Raw genomic sequence first — 18605 nt, 5'->3', positions numbered from 1 at the left:
AGCCTAGAGCAGCTAACATAAGATGTCCAAGTAAGATTGTTGTATGTGTAAGCTGTCTTAAGTCAATCTTCAATATGTGGTAAGGTAAAACATACAATGTATACATTTTGAAAATGTTGGGAGCAGTCTTATAAAATATATTATGTCTAAATCTAAATTTAATAAGACTGTTTTGTTTTTTAATTTCTGTTCTCTCTTCAGATGACTTTTTGGTATTGCATTTAGCTGACTTGATCCGTATGGCTTTTATGGCTGCCACAGACCACAGTGATCAACTTCGCCTTTCTGGGCTTCAGACATTGCTCATTGTTGTTCGGAAGTTTGCAGCTGTTCCAGAACCAGAGTTTCCGGGTCATGTAATTCTGGAGCAATATCAGGCCAATGTAAGCACCATTGCTAATAATGTAGATAAGTTTAGAGTTACAGTTAATCAGTAAAAGAAATCTGCTTTTTGCAGTGTGTAGTGCTAGAGTTGGGTTTCAGTTGTTTGTTACTGAAACTATTATTAATTTATTTGGACTTAACTTCTTTAGAAAGCAACTTTTCAGTTGGCATATAATGTTTTAGCCCCAAAGTTTTTCAAGTTTGACCATTTTTCCCTCTTACCTCTATGAATACACCAAAAAGAAAATAGAACATCGGGAGCTTTGTTTGGAAAGCATTGGTTTCAAAGTGTGGAATTATTGGAAGAAATATTAGAAACAGCTATCATTTAAAACTCTGCTTAGAAGTAAGTAGCCTTTGCATCCCAGAGATCACACTAGGAGATCTTGGTCCATAAATAAGCTAGAGGAGGTAAAAGCATGGACTGTACTCATAAGGTCTATTTCAGTTAAGTCTTTGTTTAGACTTACAGAAAAGATGTCCTGATCATTTTGCATTCCAAACTGCACTTGCATTAAATATGACAGGCAGCTGTGTTAAGACTCATCTGGCTCCTCTTCTTCAATTTCTAGCAGGCATTGAATAAGTCAGATCACTCTCATAAAAATGGAGAGATCCTGACACTGAAGACATCCTAACCCACTTTGATCTTGCTTTTGCCATTAGAATTCTATTCTACTGGCACTTCTTTGTGGGAAAGGAGAATTGCCTTGATCTAGTTGGGAACTACCAAGGGAAAAAAAATACACCATCTGTCCCTGCTGTCCGAAACCATCAAATAGGTCACAGGCAGAGCTAATAATTCTCCTTTTAACCTTCACTACCCTTAAAGTATTTCTGCTAATACTATGCATAGATCTTCTCATCAACTGTTTCATAGAAATTAAAGAGATGTGAATCAGTTAAATATGTCGTCGTCGTCTTGTCAATTTTTTTTCCGTAACAATAACCAGAAATAGATGGATATAGATTTCCTGGACTTGAGTAATGGTTTCCTGAAATCGTGTTCCTTTAATGAAGTCTGAGCTTTAGGGGGCCTTAAGAAACTGTCATTAACTGTCATTAAAGACAGCTTCTTTTCACTTATTTTCACAGACTTGTATTTGTAGTACTTGTACTATACTTTGTACTTTCATCCCAAAGAGCATCAGACTTAAGTCTGAGTTTTCAGGTATCAGCTAAAGCAGCAAGGGAAATTTTCATTAGCTTTTAGTGAAACAGCTTTCAACAGTGAAAGTAGGTAAACTCTCGGCAACTGGGTAAGTATATGCTTGTGTCTTAGGTGAATGGGGTTTCTTCCCCTTCTTTCACTTTGTAAAGTTGACCAACTTCAGCTGTTTGTTTCCTTAATTCTGTATTCTTTCTGAGTAAGAAAATGTCACTCATGAGGTGTTTTGCAAGTCTTTCGTCGTTTGGAATGTTGTTTTTTCTTTTGAGGGCTACTCATCAACTCAAGAGTTCAGGAAGGAAGATGTTTCTGTTTTAGACTGTGCAAAAAATAGAATCAACTTTGAAGACCACTCTCAAAGAGAACCATGTCTTCAGTGTAAGCAAAACAAAACAATAAAAGTAGGACTGCAACTATCTCCCCCCTCTTTAACCTCACTGAAACAGTCTGGAAAAATGAAAAGGAAACAATGCTTTATAAAGGAAAACTGCAACAAAGCTTGATTATGAAAAGTAATTATTTAGTTAATTGTTCATTACATATTAAAAATTGAATAATTTCTCTTTAGGTTGGAGCAGCACTTAGGCCTGCCTTTGCTCCTGAAACTCCTCCTGATGTCACAGCAAAAGCATGTCAGGCAAGTGTTGAAAGTCAGAAGTCTTAGGTAATAGACCATCTGAAACTTTCTTTTTGCTTGATGTGCCACACAAGAAAAAGGAAATAAATCATCTAGCCTCAAATCCTCAATGCACACAAAATAACGTCACCCGTGTTACTGCTCTATTGTAACAACTCAAAGATTTCATGCACTTTAAAATCTTTCAAAAAACTTTGTAGCGTTTGATACTTTAGCTGTTACTTATGACATCCCTCTAATGTTTTTGGCTTTCATTACTTATGTATACTAAACTGTAATGTAATTTAACATTGATTATTATCCGAGAGTAACTATCTCAGTAGAAATTAAATCTAGTTTTCATAATTTTACAGACGGAAAAAAGAGTGTCCAGTGGTGTTTGTCTCTTGTTTCTCATAATTTCTGTTTTACAACACTAGGTATGCAGTGCCTGGATAGCAAGTGGTGTAGTAAGTGATCTTAATGACCTTCGAAGGGTTCACCAGTTGCTTGTATCCTCTTTGGTCAAAGTGCAGGCTGGGAAAGAAGCACAAAGTCAACAATACAATGAAAGCACCTCAACTATGGAGATACTGGCTGTGCTTAAGGCATGGGCAGAGGTTAGTGTAACGGCTCTGTAATCACAGTCTTGATATCTGGTAGGTGAGCTAGAACCTTTCAGACTGGATGGTTTCGGGAATTTCTTACATGCTTCACTAAATAGAAGTTGCTGGTCCTTTTCTTTGCTACCTCTAAACAGTACATGAACTTTGTAAAGTTGACAAAAGCACTGCTAGTTAAACTTTTTAAATGCTTTAAATGGCTGTGGAGATGGTCCACTGAACATACCATTTAAATAGGTGTTATTTTTCTCATTGTCTACTGACATTTAATTTCTTACAGGTAGTTCTTGTAAGTTAATAGTGTCAGTTCAGTACTGCATTGGCTAACCGCCTTAAAGTCAGCTCATGCGAATGCCCGTTTTAATACATGTAAATGCAAGGTTAGATATTTAAAAATCAAAACCAGGAACAATGTATGTAATCTCTAGACGTGTCTTAGAAAGCACTGATAATGACCTTGAATGCTGACAGCTGATAACCTGCTAGATATGAGCATGTTCTGCAGTTAATATGTTATTTCTGTGTATAACCTAGGAGGCTACTTTGAAGGAGAAAGCAGGCAATAGATAGCTTTTATATGAACATCTGTAGAAAAACATACCAACCTCTGACGTCCATACTTGAGAAAGGATATTGGCAAAATAGGAAAGCCATTGGAGAAAAGCTATCAAGTGGGAATAAAAATCTTGAAAACATGCTTGCACGGAGAGATTTAAGTAGATCAAGTCTATTTAATCTATTCAGGAAAAGATAAGGTGCTGCTATCAGTGGTCAGAAGCTGAGACGAAATTCAGACTGATGTGAGGCTCAGCTGTAAGAAATTAAGATCTGTAGATTGTTCCAGTCTAAAATTAAGATCACTAGAAGTCTTCAAAGCAAACTCTGTATAATTGTCTACTGGATCTCGGATATGGGAAACTATGACAAATTAAACTGGAGATAATCTTTTGTGACCTGTAATTTACAAATATTTCACTTAAGCCCTAGGTAGTTCCTTTTCACTTAGGATCTTACCTATTTCTTGTTTCCAAAAGTTGGAGGAATTCCCCCATCCTGTTGCAGGGAGGAGTGAGAGGGGAGCTTGGTGGGTGCTTAGTTGTTGGCCTTGGTCAACCCACTACAACTAGCAATGTTGAAAAAGATACAGAAATCATAATTGCAGGAGACAGATACTTACAAAAGCTAACTTTAGATTAGTTGAACTGGGCTCCTATGTCTCCACAGTTGAGAAGAGTTTCCCTCCCAGGGCATTTTGGGGAGACTCAAGAGGGTTGCTGGTCAGAAACATTGTCAAGCCTATCTTTTTTGATAACTAGAGAGGCATGTAGGTAAATTAACCTTCTCACATTTGAAGTTAGCCTTGTGATGGTAACACCCAAAGTTTGCAAACAATGCAAGACTGTACTCTTCATTCTTTACTGTTAACACAAGAGTAATACATAGTTTTGAGAAGCTGGTTGCAAATGCAATATGTTATTTCAGTTTAAAAAAATTTGGAATGACTTAACTGGTTTCAGGATCATGATTATAGGTATATTATTTGATAATAACTTCTTCACTCTGGTAGCTGTAACTTTAACAGGGTTTGACAGTTGGAAGTTGAAGCTGGACCAGTAATATATTAATTTTTAAAAGCAGGGAAGTTAACTGCAGCTATGTTTAGGAATTTTAGTAGGCTTCCCTTTATTGGGAGTCTTGCATCAAGATTAGCTGGGGGAATGGATTCAGAAGGTTTAGAAAATAAGTACTTGTTCACCCATGCCTACTGGACTTGAAGCAGGAGTAGATTCTCAGGAACCTCATGCCTGTTCAACAGGCAGTCATGCTAATGATCGCAGTAGTTTTCCAAGTGTTAATATTTGTAAATCTCTCTCCAAATATATAAACAGGTTTACATAGTTGCAGTGGAAAAGCAGAAAAATCAAAGTGATACACAAAATCACTGTTTAAAAATTGTGAACTCTGCAGAAGAAACCTACAGAGATGTAACATCTTCAGCCAGTGGACTTCTGGACTTAGTACAGACAGATCTTGGAACATTAAACAAGCTCTGGCTTGCTGCGCTTCAAGATTTTGCTCTGTTAACTTTACCTTCAGAATATGCATTGAAACTACCTGCTGAAGGTAAGAAGGCAAATCAGTTGTGTTTTCATGGGTCACTTGTAAGTGTATATCATTAATGTCCTAGCTAATTTGTGTTAAGATCACAGTAAGATTAAATTGTATAGAGGATATGCATACTTGTGTACCTATCTGAAGATAAAGACTGCTTTTGAGAACAGAGGTTTCACTCATGTGAAAAGTAGTTTGTTTGGTATTCTTGTTTGTTGGGTAATTTTGTGGCTGCAAGAAGAAAAAGGTAATTGTAATGGATTCTATCCAAATAAATCTAAACGAAGTGCCCTCATTAGCCTGAATTTTAATATTGAACTCTTTTTTAAAAAGAAGTCATACATAAAATATGATAAATATAATTTCAATAAAAAGTAGAATCTCCTTTTACAAGAATGAGAAAATATGGTAGTTGAAATTAAATGACATCCTTAAAACTGTACCTTCTCTTCTTGTAGGTGGTACATTTTATACAGCAGAGACAATTGAAAATGCCAGACCTCATTACTACAATTCCTGGGCACTGATACTTTATGCTACAGCATTATGGCTTACTAGCACAGGTTTCATCGTTGTTGATCCAGATGAAGGAGTTACTAATCTCTCTAGACCTGTCACCCCAACTACAATGTGTCAAGATTCTTCTACCAGGCCCTTGGTAAAATCTCCTGAGGATGTGAATACTGACAGATTTCATCTTATCTTGGGTTAGTGAGTGCATAATCTGTCTAAATACTGTAACCCAAAATGTAATTTTTAATAGATAAAACTGTTAGCAAAGAAATATTCAATTATTCACATTTAACTGCATCATTGAGTATTGCATCTCTTAAAAAAATATACAGTCTGAGAAAATTGTAGAGCGTTATCCCAAATGTGGTAGAAAAAACACTAAGTGTGAGCTAAACAAGTCCTAAACAAGTGCTTACTGCTCTGATCATAAACATGCAAGTTCAAGGGTGGATTTTATGATGGTTGCAGCACCACAATTACAGTGTACAGTTTAACATCACTGAAGTACAGTTTTACATTACAGAATAGTGTGTAGGTTGGAAGGCACTTGTGGAGATCATCTTGTCTACCACCCCCTGCTCAAGCAGGGCCACCTAGAGCAGGTTGCCCAGGACCATGTCCAGCTGGCTTTTGAATATCTCCAAGGATAGAGACTCCACAACTTCTCTGGGCAACCTGTGCCAGTGCTTGATCACCCTCATGATAAGAAAGTGTTTCCTTAAGTTGACATAAAGCTCTGTTTAAGGCTCTGCTACTGCAGAGGCTAATGAGGTGGTTGAATTCAGTCCCAGTTCTCTAAATTTACACAATTAGGCAATTCTGGTTGTATTTTTTTAAATTTGGTCTCTCTCATATCCTTCTTTTGTAATCCCTTTTTGGAATGGGTTTGTATGACCCAGATGCATATGGCTTCTTTTTGAATCTCAGTCTTCCTGCATAGAGCCAGCTTAATTTTGAACTCCATTGCTCCCTCAGTTAAAAGTGGAACCTCTGATACAAAAGCTGCTCATATGTCCTGCTTTCTATACTACTGGGTTGGTGCTTCAAATTTCATACACTTTATCATGGACACCTGGCTTGTTTATTCTGCTTCTGAACATATTCCACTCTTTCGTTTTCACTTCCTACAGAGAAACTGAAAGAACTTTAAAACACAGACACTTTCTGTTCTTTAGTGTACGTTAACCAGTTTCCCAAGTCATCACACATTTTTGGAATTATCCAAATACCTGTACCCTGTACAAATGGGATGAGAATATGGGTCATATTATATGTTTATCTCCAATGTCATAAAATGTCATCTGAAGTGTCCTGAAAGCTCAGAGTAAAGTTACTGATTTTATCTGCTCAAGGATTTGCAAGCATAGGCTTCACGTAATTTACTTATTGCTGGTGATCTAGTTGTGGTAGCTGCAATCTTTAGCATTTTTGTAAAATGCAAAGATAAAGCCTCAGCCTTTGAGCACGATTTTTAGTTCTCACTTCTCAGCCTTTGTGAACTATTATTACTTTCTCCATTATTTCCTTCTATTAGGTAAATCAATGTGATTAGGCAAAGATTCTGCTATATACTCATTATGAATTGCTGGCCTATTCATTGGACCTGTAGTTCAGTGTGTTACTCAGAAATTGCTCTATTTTTTTGAATTTATTTACGTTAATAGACAGTTATAATCATGTCTTGTACTGTCTAGAAGCTGAAGTTCTTTCATTGTTTCAAGGGAAATACAGTTCTTGCCCCAAGATATGAATTCACTTAATATAAAATGCAAATGCTATTTCTATGTCTGCTCAACCTACTGTTAGGTTACTTAGTAACTGACAAAATTACTTCTTAAAATTTGAAGCACATATGGGTTTTTATTTCTGATGCTTACAGGAATTAGTGTGGAATTTCTCTGCTCTCCTCGGTCAGATGCAGCAATGGAGAACATTATTGCCTGCTTACGTGCCCTACAGGCCCTCTTTGATGTTCCATGGCCAAGGTCTAAAATAGGTGGTGATCAGGTAATGTCTTAAGGATCAAAAGCTCCCCAGAATTAAGACATAATTTTAGTTTGAAACGTATTTCTACTCTCTGTTGTATATCCAGGAATCTTCAATACATAAGTAGTAGGTGAATTATATGCTTTACCAAAATCCAAAACTTTAGAAGGAGGAGAGAAAAAGAGCACAACATGGAACCTGGAAGAAGACAGTGAGGGACAGAGAACTGGAGGACATTTCATCAGGAAGGAGTGATTAGATGAGTAGGATGAGAGCCAGGTAAAGACAGAATTACAGGAAAGAAAGTTCTCTTACTCTCTCTGTCAAGGGACAGTTCAATTCATTCTGTTGTAAATATTGAAGATGATAAAAGGAAACTGGACAAAAACAGTGGTATTTAAAAAAAAAAAAATCACAACACACCAGTGATCCTAAAAAGTAGTAGTAACTTCAAAATTCCTTCTTTTTTCTTTAAATTAAGCTTTATACAATCCTGTGTGCCATGCAGTTGTCTAACACAGCAAAAGTGATAAAGCCTGTGGACGTGCTCAAGTTCTGCTGATTATCAGTGCCCGCTCCAAGGAGATGCATATACTGTAGGAGGGATGCAATGCAGTATCCCACCTTCAAGAATGAAAAAGCCATAAGATAAAGATTACTTGGGGTTTTAGTAGTTTTAAGTGCCTTATCTCTAAATTATTGTGATTACTATTTTGTTGGGAGAATTGAGCAGGACTGCTGCTGCTGGGGGCTAGGAGCAAGATGCTGAAGAAAATGCCAACTCGTGTGATTGTATCAACTATACCGTGTTCCTTAGTGAGATTAACAAGAGTAATACTGTTGGCTTTAACAAGTATTAACAAGTTTCTAAAATTCATGCATTAAAATGGGGATATATTAAGCATTTTTCTTACTGTAGGAGTTGGGTGTAGAGCTGCTGAATGTTTTGCATCGGCTGATCCTGACCAGAGAATCACCCGATATTCAACTTGCTGCCCTTGAAGTGGTCCGGCTGATTCTTTTTGCAGCTCAGGAACATGTGAAGGAAAAGCGGAGAAGTGCAGAAGGTACAGTAATGTATGAGATGCTGAATATATATTATCAGGGTTAAAGCAATTCTTTCTTGGAAAACTGGGTTCTGGAAGGTGATATTCCAAGATGCATCTTAATTGAAGTGTTTTACAGTTGGTGACTACTTCTGGTTTACTTAAGTCAGTCCATGAGCCTGACAAAAGAAATAGGGGTGTTATGATAGATAGCAGGTGGTTTTGGTGGTGATTAGAGGGCATGAAGTGAGGAGGAAAACTGGAGAAACTGCAGTCAGGATAGTCTTGTGTGGTATAAGGGAGGGAGGAGTCTTAGTGAAAAGCTGAGATCAACTGCGGTAGAGCAACGGAGAGACTCAGCATGCAGCTGTTACAAGCCAGACTTCACTAGTTACTCTGATAGTAACTTCCTAAAGTTCATTTTCTAAAAGAAAAAAACCGGAAGAAGAATCAAAACCCTTCTGTCAGGTGACATCATATCGGCATGGTGCCTCAGGACATCGTATGTCTAACTCTATTGCACACACTTTTACCTTTTGATGATCAGTGCATAGTTTGCTTATTCAGAAGGATGGATGTTTGCCAGTAGGACTTTGAATACATATGCATGCACATATATATGTATCAAGATTATCACTTGTTGATGAAACGGTCTTAAGAAGTAAACTTTTTGGAAACAAGGTACAGCCTGCAGGTTTCTGCCATATTTCTTCTTTTTGTTTTAGTTGATGATGGTGCTGCAGAAAAGGAAACATTACCAGAATATGGAGAAGGCAAAGATACAGGAGGACTGGTGCCTGGGAAATCATTAGTCTTTGCAACACTGGAGTTGTGTGTTTGTATTCTTGTGAGACAGCTTCCCCAGCTCAACCCTAAATTAACTTGTAGCCCTGTGTTTCAATCTGGAAAACATCTGTTATTGTCAGAAGATGGAAGTAGACTGGTAGCAGCAGCATTAGTTATTCTCTCTGATGTTCCTGCAATCTGCTCTCCTGAAGGTATGCTATTTCATCACTAGAAAAGATTAATGAAAGAATATTAGGCTCTTCTGATCCCCCTTGTTATTACCTAATTTTCTCAGCTGGATCAATCTGGCAGCAAGTTTTGTTGATTTGCTTGTGACAATTTCCTGTTCTAATTATTTTTTTGATTGTGAGATTACAAAACAAGTTACAAAACTGAAGCAATTAAAGTAGTCTTTGTTTTCCTCCCACGTGTAGCAGTGCAATTAATAGATTTATTTTTTACAGAGAAGTATCTGATAGCTACATGATAATATTCTACTTGAATTGTCTATTCTGGAATTTATAATGCAGACATAAATTAAAATTAAAAGGGAAATGTATCATGTTCCGTATCACTAAAAGCCATCATTTGAACATTAGGAAACCTATGTAAGGAGTTACGGTTAATTTCTCAGGTTACTTGACTTTTACTAATGATTCATTTTGGATTCACTCCAAACTTTAAGGTGTTTTCTTCCCACCATCCCCCAATATCATATTCATACATATATGATCTTTCAGGACTGTTACAGCACACCTATAAACCATTTCTGCCCTACTCCTTTCTTCCCACCTTAGGTATCTGTGTTAGACCTTATGCAAATTTTTGCATTTACCAGCCCTGGAAATTTCTTTTTTCTTAATTTGTTCTCTTCTACAAGAGTCTCCTTTGGGGGATAGCATGCTCCAAATGGAATAGTAGACAGTCCTTGCTATCATTGTAGGGTGATGATATGATTTCTCTTTTCCATCTGCAGCTCATTATCTATCAGTTCAAAGTAAAAGGAAACAAACATAGCATCACTTAGATCTGAGGGCAGCTATCTTGTATGAAAAATAATCTGTGATTTTTCTTTTTTTCCCTGTAGTTCTTTTGTCTTGGGTTCTTCAATTTATTCCACAAACTAACAGCTTGTGGGATCAGACCAGATGGAATGTTTATATTAGAGAACTTGAGCATTTAAGTCAGGTGACTAAAATGAGGAGCTTAAGCTTGCTTATACAATCAGTTGAATAAGGAAGCATCTCCAAAAGTCAACTCCTATAATCAAAGAGAATTCCCATGTGGAATTGCATCATTTCTTCCCCTTTAGTAGGTAACTGAAGTTATAGTTCTGTGACCACCGTGTCTCTTATTTCAGGCACCTGTCATGATATGTATGCATAGTAAAATTTTCAGATGATGCTTGTGAACTGTATTTCCTACTGAATACCAAGTCAATTTTCAGAGACTTGGCTGTTTAAAAATAGGAGGTAGATGTCCTCAGGTTCTGAAAATACTTAAGCATTTGTTAGACACGCTCATTATTCAACAGGTCTTTCACAAACATCAGTTTATTAGAGTCTTAAAAACATAAGCATTTTGCTGATTAGGGAATGACATAACCGTATTAAGCCATATGCTTAACTCTGTGCTTTGCTGAATCAGAACTTGACAGGAGAAACACATAAGTATGTAGGTTTCTAGATTGTCTCAAATATGTGTAGAATTCTGTATCGCTATTAGATTCAAAGACGTAAGAATATGCAAGACTCCTATGCCAAGTTATTTCTGATTTTTTTTTGTTAGCTTTTATTATAATTCTAGGAATTTCTGTTACATGTTTTCAGTCCGAGATCCTCCTCTTCTTAATCTTACTAAATTCTTGAATTCAGTGATTTTGTGGAGCAATGACAACTAACTACACATCATGTGGAAGAAGTATTTCTTCTTACCAATTTGTTACCCCCTGTTAATTTCCTTTACTGAAATTGCAAAATACGCTTAGATGCTCATAATTTTTCTGCTATTTAGTATTTTGTATACTTCCATAACTTCTCTTCTGCTCCTCAGGGGTTCTGATCTTTCAGTTCTTGCTTTTCTCTGAACATGACATAATGCCACACTTCATATAATAAAGTCATCAAGGAAAAGATATACAATGCTAATTTGCAAGGGGGAAAAAGTTTAACTTCACTTAAGCAGTCTGACTCCATGTTTGCTATACCAAGTCATAACTTATTTCATTCTTCAAATTACCAGTGCTTCCATTCATGTAGGTGATTTAAAAACAGTAAATTATAAATAAAAAAGAGAATCCAAGAAAACAGCGCGCTTTTTTTTGATGTAAAAGGTACCTGATTTTTTTTAACTTCTGTGAAATTAATTTGCTTTGTTTTACAGGAAGTGTTTCAGTTCTTCCTACTATCTTGTACCTAATTATTGGAGTACTTAAAGAAACTGCTGTGAAAGTCCAAGATGGCCAATTACCTTTGACGGTTGCTGCATCTCTACAAGCCCTTAAAGGACTCTTGTCTTCTCCAATGGCTCGAGCAGAGAAGAGTCGGACTGCTTGGACTGATCTTCTGCGTAGTGCTTTGGTCACAGTGCTTGACTGTTGGGATCAAGGTAAGCATAAATTTTGGGTTTGTGTGTTTAAAAAATAAATAAATAAACTGTTTGGATGAAAGGTTGTTTGGTTTTAGTGAAATTAAATTCACGCACATCTTAAAAAAGGACTAATACCTTAGTCACAGGAGAATTAGTTGGCTACCAAGTACTGTTGAAACTATAGTGTGATCTTATCCCTACAGTTCATATGAGAAGTTGTCATCTGTAAAGGTATAAATGTGGGATTACAGGCTTACCCCTGTATTATGTAGTGCCACCATATAGTTACATGGTACATTGGAATAAACAGGAGTTATGGCTTCAGTGTACAGTTGAGCATAAAAGACAGCTGTACTGCATGCAGGTTCTCCACGAAGAATTAGTGTCTGTATTGAAGCAAAGGATTTTAAAACAGCTGTTCAAGAAAAAATATTTTTGTCTTAAAATTAGTTTTCTGTGTGCTGCTTCTTCAACTTCCCAAGTTTGTAGTATTTTTATCATTCCTTAGGTTTAATCTCTAAATTGTAATTTGTTGTTGGAACTTTTGTTTATAGTGCTGATTTTTTAAGTTATAGCAAAACAATGTATGTTCTTAATGCAAATTTTATATTATTCTCAAAATAAATTGTACCCTAACATGTCATACCAGCTCTTCAAAGATATTTATTGAACTTTACCCAGAGGAACAGTGGAATAGGAGTATGCTGTTATTTCTAAATATGCATATAACCACCCCTGAATTCCCATTTTGGCCTTGGCTTTTACAGTAAAATTCCATATCAGTGCATTTGAAAAAAGAGATTCCTAAAGAAACATAGACATTGATATTTCTATTCCACCTCTTTGTAACACTTGCATTCCTGGAACTACTTTTTAATGCAAATCTAACAGACTGCTTACTTTATTGACAGTAGATGGGCTTCTCCAAGAACTTGATGAAGTTAGCCTGCTCACTGCTATTACAGTATTTGTTATGTCTACCAGTCCAGAAGTTACTACCCTAGAGTGCCTTCAAAAGCGTTGTATTGAGAAGTTTAAAGTAACACTTGACTCAAAAGATCCTCTTGTAAGTACTGGTGAAGTTATAAGAATATCAGTATCATATTAAATGGATTTTAGCTTATTTTCTGTTCAGTTGTTTCACTTGCCCTGTGTGTTGATTCCAGCTAATTCTGTCCTGACTATATCTGTCAGGATAATTAAAATACAGTTTGAACAAGTTACCAAGAACATGTTCAGCGGTGCATTTTAACATTTTTTATTCTGTATACAATTCTGTATTCCTATGATTGTTTTCTATTGCATCAGACTCAGAGCTTTATACATTGATAAGTATATGATTCAGTTGTGTAGTTTTTCAGGCACCTGTTTCATTTTATTTGTTCATTTGATCTTCAACACACAGATACTATCTTTTGCACAGGAAATCCCTCAGCTGTGGGACTTTGGGAGCTGGAGCAAGTACCACTGCATACCTTCTACTGTGCCATAAGCATCAGCTCCTGGCCACTGCTGGAGACAGAATATTGAACAAGATCAATGCTTTGTTCCAACCTAGGATAAATATTTTTACATAGTTGCTTTAGACTGTAGTGCCACAGTTCATCTGGTATTATTCTTCATCAGGAAAAAAAGGCATCGGAAAAAAAACCTGTATTGGTTACCATTGCAAATACAAATGGCTCTTCTAGGAGTTGGGACTTCCTCACTCTGAAAGTCCAGCTCTGCAAATAACACGCATTAGATTTCATGACTGAGAATTCACTGTAAACTGGTTTTCTTGCATCTTCTCTGTGTATATTAATGTAGTAACAAAAAATTAAACAAAGTTACCTTTACTTGACAAATAGCTGTAAGAAAGTACTTTTTTTATATATTAATACATTTTTAGTATTTTAAACACTGGTTTCCACTGATAGGAAACTGGGGATGCCAAATATGACTGCAAGACAATGATAGTATGCATTTGCAAATTTTATTCAAGTGTTTAGGTATCTGAGCCTTTCAGAAATTATGTAGGAGCTAGACAGTTTCAGTCCTATTGACTTCCAATGACATGCAAGCTACTGCACCATTTGAGGCTTTTTAAAATTGCCTAGAGTTTGACAGACGTAATGCTTACATTTTAAGCACCTATTTTCAGTCAGCTGTGTTTTTGCAAAAGAGTGTACATTTTCAAAACAGTGCTAAGACATAAACTTCACACAAAAATAATATTTTTTTCCTTAACTCAAAAATGGAGGAAGATGTAGGACTCGATGGAAAGAAACAGGAAGCGTGATCCAGTTTTTCTAAATAATTAGATCACAAGTTATAACACTCCTATAAAGTATTATGCATTAGCAGCCTCCAACCTGATGAATTTTCAAGCTGTGAGGCACATTTTTCCCCCTCCCTAAAATTTTGTCTGACAAGCTGTGAGTTTTAAAACACTCTGACGTGTATTTTTAAGCATAACACTTTGTAACTGCAAATTTGATTTTTCCCTTTAGGTACAGCGTAAGTGCTACCAGCTGCTGCATTCCATCTTTCAGCATCCAAACAAAACTGTGTCATATCCTTATATTCATTCTTTAGCACCATCCATTGTGGGAAAACTGCAGGAAACAGAAAAAGCAAAACCTGAAAATGCTGCTGAACTTAAGGTCATTCAGGAGGGAATAAAGGTGGTTACAGCTCTTACAGCCACTGCTGAGGAAGAGCACCGTAAGTTATTTCCATGACTAGTATCCAAAGCATTAAACATTCTGAAAGTTGCCATAAGTAACAAATTAAAACAAAACAACCACTTGGAATCCAGTCGTGAACACTAATTGCGAACAAGAATGTTGGTTCTTTTTACTGTACAGTTCAAATAACATTTGTAGCTTTATAGTTTGTGTTAAATGTTAACTTAAAGAAATACTTCTAGTTAGAATTTGAAGTTGTTTATAGAAAGTGTATGTTTAAGTTGTGTTTTCAATGTTTATAGGTGCTCATTTGGTGGCCTGCCTTCTTCCCATCCTTATTTCCTTTCTTTTGGATGAAAATGCCCTGGTTTCTGCTACAAACTCAGCAAAAAATTTACATGAGTTTGCTTTGCAAAATCTGATGCAGATTGGTCCACAGTACTCATCAGTTTTTAAAAAACTAATGGCTTCCTCTCCAACTATGAAAGCCAGGCTTGAATCAGCTGTAAAAGGCAATCAAGAAAGCATCAAAGTGAAGACTGCTAAACATGCAAAGAATCCTGGCAAAAGCTCAAGCATTCAGCTAAAGACCAATTTTCTTTGAAGTCTCATATTGTCATTTTACACTTTGATATCAACAGCAAAAAGTGTCCCTTTTAATTTCTAATCAGAGTAGGATTGCTATGAGTTGATCTCATATATTTCAGTTTGCACTGAAGTATTCAGAAGGTTTTTAAGAGAAAGAAAATCTCTAGATAACTTTCTGTTAGTGTAAGACTTTTTAAACATCTCTAAACGCTATGAATAAAACTATTAGAGGTCATCTAATCTGTATTTTTGGATTGTTTTGGACTAAAATTCCAGAAATTCACATGCCTATATTAAAAAAGTATAGTGAACTTTACTGTAGATATATTTAGGAGCAGCCCACACTTAGCCATTAAGTAAATTTTGTTTTAAATCGATGTTTGTCAAAAATAACTTATCCTGATGGGTTTTGGATTTAACTGGGACATAAATTTACTTGTGGGTTGTAATCTATCCTAATTACTAATTTAACACACTGCATCATTAAGTAAACAGATTAAATATCCTTGTAAGCCTTACAATAGATTATTGTTGATCTCAAATTCAACTCAGTAAAGGTAATATTGATAGCTTTAATCCTAATAACTTCTCAAGCTGGCCGAGATTTAACAAATGCTGTTAAATACAGCTGTACAATGCTTCTTCATCGAGGACTCCGTAGTGCTTTACACAGTGGGACTGTTATGCATACGTAAGTATTTGCAGGCTTGATGCCTTGCTGCTTGACATAGTCTCACTTTTCAGGATGTGTACTTGTGTTAATTTTATATTAGGCTAGCCAGGCAAGTGAAGCTTACACATGTAGTCCAGGATAGGACAGCAATTTTAATATACTGTGCCTCAATTCAGACATCTGCTCTATCTGGATGTATGTTTCCCGATCTTTAAATGATCGGTTATATATACATGTAATTCACCTAAATTTATGTATCTCTGCAACAAGAGATGGACATACCTGAAGTCAGCTTGTCTTGTGTCAAATAAAGTGCAACAAACTCATCATAAGGAGTATTTAATTAACATTTTTATCAAGGAACATATTTTAATATAGAAAAATAACTATCGAAATTGCAATGGCTATAAAGTATTTTCTACATATAGTGTATTGACTTCTTTCTTAATACCAGTATTATCTAAACCAAACACTATCAAGCTGAGGATAATATTTCCTTCTTTAATCTAGTTACTTTAAAAGAAAGAAGAAAAAAAATATTTACAGAACTGAGAAACACACTGTGACTCAGGAAAAGTATGATGTACTGTATTTTATTATAAGTTTTGTATATAAATATAATTGTAAATTGTACAGAATTAACCATTTGACCAAAGTTCTAACAATTCTTTTTTCTAATTTACATAAATAAAGCTAATTTTCTTCACTTAAGATTTGTCTTAGTCATTTTACCCAATAGCAGAGGAGCTCTAAGGACTTCCTTAACTGAAAGAAAATGTTTGTGTGCTGCCACAAGGAAACTAATAAGAAACATTTGGGATGGATGCTCCAAGGTCTGTGACTTGAGACTGCAGGTCTTCCTCTGTTCTGTATAGCACAATGGGTAGGTAAGTAGGGTTAGGGAGATGCACTTTGTATGTGTGAATACCTGTCCTGTGCCAAATGCTGAAACGTATGAACTATGGAAAGGTGCTTGAGATGCCTTCCATCTTGCCCTGGAGAAACAGAAGTTCTTTGTTCCACTTCTTCATTGCAGTCAAATCTGTAGTTGTTGCCTCTATTGAAAGGGAGTTACATTACATTTGGCAGTTACTCATCCTTATCTCATTAGTAATTTTTTATCTCTTTATTTATCCCTTCAAAGTTTACTGGGTACCTTTCCTCCATTCCTGCTCCCCCCCCCTTCCCCCCAGCTGCTTCTGGAAAATCATAGAGATTCTTGTGGGACTTGAAACTTTTAAATTAAATTCATGTCATGTTTACTATCAAAGTGGCAAAATATATTGCTGACAAAGTTAGTTGCTACAGTAAGTATACATGGCCTCTTTTTTAATTTTCTGTAATGTTTACGAACAGCATTAACCTTTTTCTCACTAACATTTTTTAATGATGATAATACAATCTGATTAAACTCTACTTTGATCAAAAACTTTTAAGAAGCATGCTTAAGTTGCAAGAACACCAAGAAAAGCTGTTAAAAGCCAAAAATTAAAGTTTAGAAGAGCTTAGGCCTAGACTTTTTAGAGGTTCTCATTGTAGTAGCTCACAACTGAGTCACTGAGAAGTGCCGTAATTATGTGATTCGACATTTCTTGGTCAACTCTCATAGCCACATATGGAAAAGCACCATTTTCAACATATCCGTGTATTCTAAATGCAGAAGCAAAACCAATTCAATAAAGGGAACCATTGCTAATTGTTAATGTCTCCTGTAAATTAGGACATATGTGTGAGCTTAATTTATCCAGATAATTAATCTGCATAGTAAAAATACCTGTGCCCTGAGTTGTGCTTTATTATGTACACTTAAAACAAATGAGTGAATAAATCTACTCATTTAAGATTTTATAAATGAATCTTACAGATATAATCTTCTTTCAGTTATAAAAAGAATTTGGCTGTTAGATATCAGATATCTTTGATGTAGTCTTGTTTATTTACAAGGAACTTTCTTTTTTCCTGAAGAAATAAGTAAGACCACAGAGCAATTTTGGTTTTAATTCCACTCTTCTTTTTTAGGCATTGTTTGGCATTCAAGGTCTCATGTTTAGCCAAACAAGAAGAGCCAAACATGTTTTCCGTACCTCAATTACTGTGTTCAGTTTTGGGCCCCTCACTACAAAAAGGACATTGAATTACTCGAGCGGGTCCAGAGAAGGGCAATGAAGCTGGTGAAGGGTCTGGAGCACATGTTGTACGAGGAGCGGCTGAGGGAACTGGGGTTGTTTAGTCTGGAAAAGAGGAGGCTGAGGGGAGACCTCATCGCCCTCTACAACTACCTGAAAGGAGGTTGCAGAGAGCTGGGGATGAGTCTCTTGAACCAAGTAACAAGCGATAGGACAAGAGGGAATGGCCTCAAGTTGCACCAGGGAAGGTTTAGACTGGATATTAGGAAGCATTAATTTACAGAACGGGTTGTTAGAGGTTGGAATGGGCTGCCCAGGGCGGTGGTGGAGTCCCCATCCCTGGAGGTGTTTAAGAGTCGGGTTGACAGAGCACTGAGGGATATGGTGTAGTTGAGAATGGTCAGTGTTAGGTTAATGGTTGGATTGGATGATCTTCAAGGTCTTTTCCAACCTAGATGATTGTATGATTCTATGTTTAGCCAGAAACCAAAGTCTTATTTTTACTATTCCTGCTTCCTGTGTCCCAAATTTTCTTCCAGTAAATTCTTTGCTATGAAGCATGTGGCCTGTGCATGTTTACTTTGTATATTTTCACTGTTTATTCTAAAAGTTCAATGTATTTGTGTGACAAAAGGTCCTGCCTATGCCTAACCTTAAGTGTATATATATAAATATAGGTATATCAAGGAATGGAATATTTAAGTGCTATGCAAAAATTATTTGCAG

At 36.2% G+C, this 18605-nt stretch overlaps 1 protein-coding gene across 6 annotated transcripts in view; it reads left to right on the top strand.

Moving 5' to 3' along the window:
• The window catches only part of HEATR5A (HEAT repeat containing 5A), a 66150-nt gene extending 49686 nt beyond the window's left edge, over window positions 1-16464 (top strand). For 4 of the 6 annotated variants that reach the window (XM_074868254.1, XM_074868253.1, XM_074868251.1 and 1 more), the window contains 12 exons: window positions 202-383; window positions 2121-2189; window positions 2609-2788; window positions 4681-4915; window positions 5362-5610; window positions 7296-7423; window positions 8322-8469; window positions 9174-9446; window positions 11617-11841; window positions 12735-12889; window positions 14316-14529; window positions 14795-16464. In XM_074868254.1, coding sequence (XP_074724355.1) covers window positions 202-383; window positions 2121-2189; window positions 2609-2788; window positions 4681-4915; window positions 5362-5610; window positions 7296-7423; window positions 8322-8469; window positions 9174-9446; window positions 11617-11841; window positions 12735-12889; window positions 14316-14529; window positions 14795-15096 — 2360 coding nt within the window. In that variant the 3' untranslated portion in view covers window positions 15097-16464. The remainder of the gene's footprint in view (window positions 1-201; window positions 384-2120; window positions 2190-2608; window positions 2789-4680; window positions 4916-5361; window positions 5611-7295; window positions 7424-8321; window positions 8470-9173; window positions 9447-11616; window positions 11842-12734; window positions 12890-14315; window positions 14530-14794) is intronic. The other 2 variants (XM_074868255.1, XM_074868252.1) reach the window with 1 other exon arrangement.
• Window positions 16465-18605: the final 2141 nt, after the last annotated feature.

The sequence above is a fragment of the Strix uralensis genome, chromosome 4 (genome assembly GCF_047716275.1).
Source record: "Strix uralensis isolate ZFMK-TIS-50842 chromosome 4, bStrUra1, whole genome shotgun sequence".
In the NCBI taxonomy this organism is placed as follows: Eukaryota; Metazoa; Chordata; class Aves; order Strigiformes; family Strigidae; genus Strix; species Strix uralensis.
Note: the sequence above shows the minus strand (reverse complement) of the source record. Positions and strands in the feature narration are given on the sequence as shown.